Source organism: Poecilia latipinna, unplaced genomic scaffold, assembly GCF_001443285.1.
Source record: "Poecilia latipinna isolate Pla-1442-1.1 unplaced genomic scaffold, P_latipinna-1.0 Scaffold52, whole genome shotgun sequence".
Classification (NCBI taxonomy): domain Eukaryota; kingdom Metazoa; phylum Chordata; class Actinopteri; order Cyprinodontiformes; family Poeciliidae; genus Poecilia; species Poecilia latipinna.
This window is the reverse complement of record NW_015112668.1, coordinates 83,616-92,137: the sequence shown is the minus strand read 5'-3', so window position 1 is coordinate 92,137 and position 8,522 is coordinate 83,616. Positions and strand designations below refer to the sequence as shown.

Sequence of the window (8,522 nt, the reverse complement as noted above, 5' to 3'; positions counted from 1 at the left end):
GTGTAATTAAAAAGCTATGCTGGGTATTAAAATAGGAAATAGCCAAATAAAGATTTATTAAGCTCATCAAAACTTTCTACTTTGAATTCTAAGAACATTAAGTTTATAATTCTTAAAGGGATCTTTTAAATTATTATCATTAATTTTGATTGATTATACATGTAGTATTACCCTGTGGGGTGCAAATGAATAAATAACAAATAAAGTTGCTGTTTATGTTGCATTTAACCAAAGTTTTAGATCAAACTTGGACACATAATTAGTCTTACTGTCTAAATTCTCTCAAAAGAAGAGACAACACTTAAAATCTGACCATGTCAGACACAGTTCTGGTTACACACACTCATCAAGGTCTTGAATGCTATGTAAATATTGGGCTTTGCACAATTAATATATATAAAATGTATTTCAGTTTTGTGCTTGAAAAAGTTCATTCTGGAGCAGGTCCCTGGTTACTCTTTTGTCGTCAAAAATGAACGTTTTAGATTCATGCTTAAAGGTCTAATATTAATTAGATTTTTATTTTTATTTTATTTATTTATTTATTTTTTGCCTAAGGGGAGTGAAGGTAAAATCTTCACAGCAGGAGAACATGCTTGTCACGGCCCTCTGATTTTCTCGGAAGCTACTTTGCGTTTTTGCCCCTCTTGGATTCATGAAGGAACCATTTAGGGATTCACTCATTTACACTTCATTAGAGATTCATTAGTGGACCGTTTCAACCGCGATGCTGCACTCACTCCTGCGAGAATAACCCACCGCCTTTGTCCTCACCTCTGGGAGACGAGTACGTCACAGGGTCGGGAGTTAATCTCCGAGTCGCAGCGTCGCCTTGCCTGCACCGTGGTGGAGACGCAGACACCGGCAGAGTGGGAAGAGTGGAAAAGAGCATTAGAGCCGAGCCGGAGACCGGTGGCAAAGTACAGGAGTTCAGAGTGATGGACAAGGAGCAAGCGAGAGGGAATGAGGGCGGCCATGAAGGGCTGAACAGGAGGAAGGAGAAAGGAGAGATGCCATTACGAGGCTCTACAGTGACACCAGCTGGGAGATTTACACCCTCCACTAAATGATTAGTCAATAAAGAGGGGTCAAGCAAGCGTTTCACCCAGAGCTGTTAACGACCGTAACTCAGTGATGCACTTAACTAGAGAATTCTCCATGCAAAACATCACGCCTGCATTTAAAAGAAAAAGCTTTAATGATAGGAAAGAAAATTAATGCCATGAGGATGACTGCTTTTGTCAATGAGGAGAGGACGGGGACAATGAAGGAGAAAAAAGGGAGGACACACAAGCTTGAGTAGCAAGAGGCTAAATGAATGAGGCTGGTCATGAATACTGTAACATGTTTTAATCAGCCCCTAGCATTTTTTTAATTATTATTTTTTACCAGAAACAGTCAGCTTGGATGTGACTGGTCATCTCACCATGTCACTGGCTAAATCTTTGAGTCCTCTCACAGAGAGCACAACCAAGAGCGGGATGATGGTGATGTACCAAGGTATGGAGGAGATGGCAGGGACACACTGGAGACAGCCGTAAAGCAGAGATTTAAAAAAAGTAAAAAAAAAATAAAATAAAAACAAAAACATACATACAATGTTGTTGTAACTATTAGAACTCACAAAACAGAAAAAAGTAAAAAATAAAAGCAAATATTTACACTCCTTATTAGGCAAAACACATTACAGATGCTGCATATAGAGAATTACAAAAGCATTGACCCCACTTTAGCGTTTTAATAATTTGTGATTTTACTAACTCCAACCTCGATGTATTTTGCTTTGATTCCATGAAGGAAAAAATCAGTTAATTCTAAGTAAGTGCAACGATTTTTGGTTTCTGAATCTCAAAACAACCCAAACACCGACGTAACCTGCGTGTCAAAGAAGGCGACACCAAAACAGAACTTTACAGCCACCATGGAAAACATTATGTAAAATAAAAACAACACACTGCTCTAGTGATTGTTTGGGGAGCTAGACTTGATTGAAAGATAAGATTATGTTTCACTAAACAATTTAAAATCCATGCATTACTTCACTTCCACATCACAATAATGACCAATCTAATGGCGTTCTCACAAAATGTAAAAATAAAATACCATAAAGTTTGTAATTGTAGCATGACAAAACGTGGACATCTTGAAAGTGTTTCTGCACTTTTTGCGAAGGACTCGGTAATAAATACACATATTAACATCTATTCAAGTCTGAAGCCTGGATTACAGCAGAGCGCTTCATTTAAGATTCAAAATGGAGCGAGAGGGGACAGCAGAGGTTTTCGTCTGACCTGCAACACCACCATGAGGAGGAAGTAGATATTAGCAGCTCGCTGGAACTGCTCAAACAGCGTCAGGGGCAGGAACGTCAGCAGGGAGTACTTGTGGCTGCGCACCACATTGTCCTGGCAACAATACGGAAGAGCAACATGGGGTTAGACAGCGAGGAGCTCGATTCAGAAGACATGGGACAACATGTCTAGTGGTTTTGTGAAAGCTGAGACTTACTGAGTATCGTCCCCAGGTGAAGCACAGGAAAGATTTCCTCTGTTTGTGTTTGTGATAGTGACGGCTGTTTGCCTTCACCTCCCATGTGAGGCCTGATGGATGGAGTTTTTTTCAGCTTAGGAACCTTTTTCCAAACAGCCCCTTAAAGCTCAATGTTTATTAAAGCATGTATTATATATTGATAGTGCATGCAAATAGTTTTGGATAATCATTTGCATGAAGATATGTTTTCAGAAACTTTTAAAACACATGAGCAATGAAGGTCTCAAAGAAACGCAGACTTTGTTTTCATAAAGGAGCGGCTGACGTGCAAATGTATGCTGCAGAAAGATGATCCCTCATAAGTAAACAATTCCACCAGTTTGGGATGAACTCACACCGACGTTTCATGGCAAATGCACAATGCTTCAGTTTACTCTGTTCTGATTATATAATAAGTATAACAGAAAAAGAAAACAAAGTGTAAAATGAAAAAGAAAAGTAAGGATTCAATATCAAACTACACATACCAGATTCGACGTCTTCTTTGGACATCCTGCTCTGCAGAGTCTGACTTTTACTGCACTCTGGTTAAGTAGAAAACTGATTGATGAGATGATCTGAGAAGCTTTTGCAGTTTTGCGGCTCGTTGCTTGTGTTTAACAATACTACTACTTATACTACAGCATATTAAGAAGAAGATTGATGCTACTGATTCCCCTTCCAGCAGTCACTGTGGCACTCTAAACGACAACTGCAAAAACAAAAAACAAAATGTTACTATGGGGAACTAATGACTAACCTGTGCTTGCCCTCTTTGTGCAGGACTTCAGAGAAATGTAGCAGCCTTCTCGGACAAACTTACTTTGAAAGTTGTGAAAGAAGAGTGAGGCATGAGCAGCTCAGATTCAGGTATTAAAATCTAACCTGCAAACTAAAGATAGGTTAGTCCGCACACAGTTTGTGAATTATTTACATGCAAAATACATGTAGAATTCCTACCAAAATCCATTTTTATATCCGTTATTCTGTAACTTTGTTGTTTCACAAGGCAGATAATATAAAAAAAAAATCCCTACAAGAGTCAAAGCCTTTACCTGGACTGTTTGCTAAATTCCTCGTTACTCTCCGGCAGCACGATGACAAAGCTGAACCGAGGCTCACTGCTCTCCAGCGACCACGGAGAGAGATTAACACGATTGTTTTCATAACAATCCCGAATCTCCATTTGCATAATACAAATCATTTTCTACTCACTTCTCTCAGCATCATGCTCACCGCGCCTTTGTTGCACAGGTGCTCACTTCAGGATTACACAATGCACTTTCAATTCACCTGAGGAAAGGAAGACTGAAGGAGGAGGAGCATTGTGTCTATAAACCTTTCCGAGTGCCGTTTAGTTTAATTCAACTCTTACAGTCATCACCTACTGAAAGATATACGTAAAATCGACTGGAAACAACTTTCGTGTTTGAAGGAATCACATTTTTAAAAGGCACAGCGAGTGATTATCAGCTGACCTAAATCTCTAAAGAAATCTATGAGAGTCTTTTCAGCTCTGTGATAATGGTGCTTTTGTACAGTACAAGCACTGGGAGTATTGGTTTACAGGTGTGTGAAAGCTGTGAGGCTTTGTGATCACGCAAACCCTTATTCTAATTATTTGCTTTCACAGATTTACAGCAACCTTTGCTTTTACTTTATTAGCATTATTCTCTCCTAGGCTCTCATCAAAATTAGTATAAACTATAAAAATGACATTTAAATATAAACCTTGGTTAATTATAGTTTATTGCCCAGTTTCTAAACCGTAAACAATGTGGTTTCAATGGGAAAGGCTTCTCTTGACCCTTTGTCACTTTATATTTTTACATAAAAACAGTACAATTGGGAAAAATCCAACATTTTAACCTATTGTTTGTGTTGCAGTAGGTTCCAAATATGCAAAATTCCACATTTAGCAAGCTGAATTTATTTTACAAAATAAAGCAAGCCTGTCATGACACTGTGGGGGGAAAATGGGCGTTTTGACTTCTTCAAGAATCTAATGCCACCTGGTGGAGGTGAGCAATAACTGCAGCTTAACTAGTGAAGGGGAGGTCAAAGAGGGTCAGTGTGTAAACAATGGCAACGCTGTACAAAAAAAAGAAGTTTGCTGGATTGATGCTCACTAAATGACAGTTAAATGTACTATTTGTGGTTTCATATCTCTTTGTCTCATTTCTTTTCCCTGAGTGAGGTTGCCCCCCACAAAGGCCACACCACCAACACCTGAACGTGTGCGCATCTTACGTCTTATATGTGTCTGCACATGAATGCGCGTGCATATCTAGGGCGATCTTTTCCTATCTATTTTTACAGTTGGGTTGTGCAGCAGAGTGGTTAGGGTAACGTGCTGGTGGTGTGGTACTGGTGCTCTCAGGCCTACGCAAACAAATGACAGTCGATAGGCCAAACATTTTTCCCCCCACAGTTTAACCGTTGCCCAACATGGCAGTCGAACCCCACAACCAATGGACAAGGTGCAAATTATACAGAGAGAACTGTGGTGGCAGGTGGGACTGGGAGGGGGACTCTTTTGCTCCAGGATGTCAAGGGCATGGGGCTGCAGTAAACTGAAATCTTGTAGTCTTACCAGAAAATTGTCTATTTAAAGGAATACCTGCTGTCTGCGTAGGTTACAATAGCTTGTCCATTGCAATACATAACAGGACGTCAATCATTAATCTATAATGTATGCATTCCTTTACTTGAGCCCTCATGGACCTTGAATTTTTTCATATTGTGCCACTTTACAGTTGTAAGCCTCATTGGATTTCGCCTGATCTAATAGATCAGTGCTAAGTGGTGTGTGGAGCAAAATAATTCAAAACATCAAGATTTTTAATAAAAAATATTTTGCTTTCATTTATTTATAGATTTTATTTATTCGCACTACATAAAATCTAGCCCAAGAGTTCGATTTTGTGAAATTTATTCTCAGCATAAATAGATTAGTTCCTCCTAGGATTGGCAGTGAACAAACAGCATCAAGAAGATCAAGGAACACACCGGACTCATCAGGATTTTGGAGAGGAGAACCTATTGCTACTGTTATTGCGTACAAGTGCAATAGTAGCATACTACTGAAGTACTGCCAGATTTTTGTCAGTCAAACAGTTTCTATTCAACGTATGAGCTTGAGCTATTTTTGTAAGGAAGGGGTAAAAATGCTGGCAAAAGAAGGGCGTTCTTTTCTCCACTGCCGATACATGCATGGTCAGTCTAAGCAGAGCTAACAACAACATCCACTGTCTATGTGTGTTTAGCCAGTGAATGACTTGCTGCAATCTGATGGGTTTCCTTGGATAGATAACTTTTTACCAATCAAAATTATAATGAACCAAATGTGAATGTAGTGTTTCATAACTAAGATCAAATTATAATATAATAGAAACAGATTGCTAAAAATGACATATTATAAATTGTATAAATGTTGTACAAACTTGCAAGGAAACTTGCAAGGAAACAAAGGTTTTGGGGAGAAAAGCTAAAACCTTGGCTGCTGATAATAAAAATTAAATTTCTATCTCAGTGTTAAAGGTCTGATATCATGGCAGCCTTATCTCAACACTGCACTGCACTGTGGATGACAATGTACTAAAAGAAAGATTTTGATTCAAACATATTGCTGTCTTTTTATTCATGAAGGGCTTCATGGCAGTGTTTGTTTTGAATCTGGAACATATTAAGGAAGTGAACCTGACGTTGTTTGTCACCGTTAAGGCACTATGACAGAAAACCAACCACCATCACAAGCACAACAAGAACAGACCGCCACTTAACCCTGTGTCCAAAAGTCCCTATCAACATGACAAACAGGTTCCTTATGACAAATATCTGAAGAGATAATGAGTGAGACGTGACTATATGACGTAAAACCAAAACAAAAACAAAACAAGCCTGCAGGGAACTGCAGCGTTGGTGGGTCAAAAATCTTTATGCTAGATCTTCCTTTAAAATGCATAAAATGACAGCGTCCTTTGCTCTAATTGGATTCTTGAGCACTGTGCAACCACAGTGAAACATTACTGTTTATTAGGAAAAAAAAAGGCATGAACTAATTGTAAGGCATTAATCATTATGGAAACACACCATCACATGACAACAAATGACTACCCTGCCTCTGAAACTCTTGAAATTTGCATATGATTCCACTGCTAATAGTCTGATTCAGAATGATGACGAGTCTCCACACAGGCAGTAGGTGCATCTGCTGGTCCATTGGTGTGGTTAGAACTGGCTGGAGCGTAATGCGCTCCAGACAATTGAGATGATAGTGAGTTTCCAGTTGAACGTCTCCCACAACCTGTCACCTCAATACTCCTAACAACCCAGGAACCCATTTTTCTTTGCACACTATTTGGAAGAAGGTCCTGCAGATTATATTATTCTTTTACAATCTTAAGAAAGGTCAAGCGCACCACCTATGGTACATAAATTCCTTCATAAATATAATAGTACCAATGGATTTTCTTTTATATTTTTGTCCTTTTTCTCACAATATAACAATAAAACTTAAATTTATCAGGGATCTGGGGTGTGTTGTGCCTTTGTGGTGTTTTTTTTTTTTTTTTTTCCCTGCTGAGCATTGTTCCTCAGAGGCTGGGCCTTGAGCACTGTGCTCCCACAAACTCCTGCTATCCATCAAACCCAATCAGCTGAAAATTAAACGCTGGTTTGACAATTTGAGCAGCTTAAATTGCTAAACCAGCATTTAGGTATCGGCTTACTGCAGTGTCTTACTTCTGAACAGTAACAAAGTTCTCTCTAAGATATCTTTTCTTGCTTTTGCTCAGAATGTGAGACTTCTCCTCTGATCTATTCATGCAATAACACTCTGGACAACTTTGCTTCAAGACCAGCAGCAAGTGGCAGGTCTTTTTTTTTTTTCCTGGAACCTCCAAACTCTTACCTGGTTGCTCTCCGGTCCTTCACCAGAACCTTCCTCAGTGACAAGGCTCCGGGATTCAGCTCCCCACACCAATCGACACTTCCTGGACTCGGCCCTTTCTTCCCCTTAACCTCTGAACAGTAAAGTCGAATCATTAATGTCTAGTCCGACAATTCTCTCCAATGTAGCCGTACTGCTCACCCGTCTTCCTCACGGTGATACACCAGCCGGAGTTAAAGGAGCACCCCGGACCCAGAGTCACTCTGAAACATTGTGTCCAACTTGTTAAGCTTTCATTGTTGCCTCCTGAGAGTTTCTCATAGGTCAGAAGTTTGCCACAAAATGTGCCAACTCATCTTTTTTAGGGAGGTATTTTAGGTGAAGGAACAACAAAAAGGAAATCCTGCAAATTAAGAAATCTGGTCCTTGCACTGCTTTCAGATCCACAACCCTATATCCATCCAGCTGGGTCAGCTGAACCAGGTGAACCTTGGTTTCAGTCTAAGCTCTTTTGAAGCTTGTAATTTTTATGTCATTCCCTTGAGCTCAGTCAAGACTCCTGTCATCTCCGATCATTTTATTTGTACCTGCTGAGGAAAAAGCTAAACCCAAGGTCGGCTGCCACCCTAATACTTTACAGAGCAGACGGTATTTTCAGGGTGATTTGCAGTGTCTTTTCTATCGTTTTTACAAGCTTGCATTTAAGTCAGGTTTGTTTCCACTGATCAATTCACCTCCTTCCTGAGGCTTGTGTCCTGACAAATTATACTCCTTTAGCATTTCTTAAGAGCCAGATTTGTGAAGATCATGCTTAAATTACTTCTCTAGTATTTTATGTTGTTCATGCACTTTCACGGAACATTTACTCTTTCCACATTTTATGCTACACCCATTTTCCAAATTGCATTTAATTATTAATTCTACATCCAAATACACCATTATGACGATGAAAAAAGAAAAAAAAAAACACATTTGAGCGTTTTGTAAATGTATTAAAAATGGACAATCAAGAAATCACATTTATGAAAGTGTTCACACCCTTTACACTGAAGCCCAAAATGTATTTATTTCCACTGGTCAGATGTTTCTATAGCTGAAATTA

General features: G+C 39.2%; 1 protein-coding gene across 2 annotated transcripts in view; it reads right to left on the bottom strand.

Moving 5' to 3' along the window:
• The window catches only part of atp8b3 (ATPase phospholipid transporting 8B3), a 33,550-nt gene extending 29,675 nt beyond the window's left edge, over nt 1–3,875 (bottom strand). The window contains exons 1-7 of one of the 2 annotated variants that reach the window (XM_015051580.1): nt 3,585–3,875; nt 3,353–3,421; nt 3,018–3,241; nt 2,509–2,600; nt 2,292–2,405; nt 1,427–1,525; nt 775–836 (exon numbers count right to left, since the gene is read on the bottom strand). In XM_015051580.1, coding sequence (XP_014907066.1) covers nt 775–836; nt 1,427–1,525; nt 2,292–2,405; nt 2,509–2,600; nt 3,018–3,042 — 392 coding nt within the window. In that variant the 5' untranslated portion in view covers nt 3,043–3,241; nt 3,353–3,421; nt 3,585–3,875. The remainder of the gene's footprint in view (nt 1–774; nt 837–1,426; nt 1,526–2,291; nt 2,406–2,508; nt 2,601–3,017; nt 3,242–3,352; nt 3,422–3,584) is intronic. The other variant, XM_015051589.1, reaches the window with a different exon arrangement.
• Between the last annotated feature and the right edge of the window lie 4,647 nt (nt 3,876–8,522).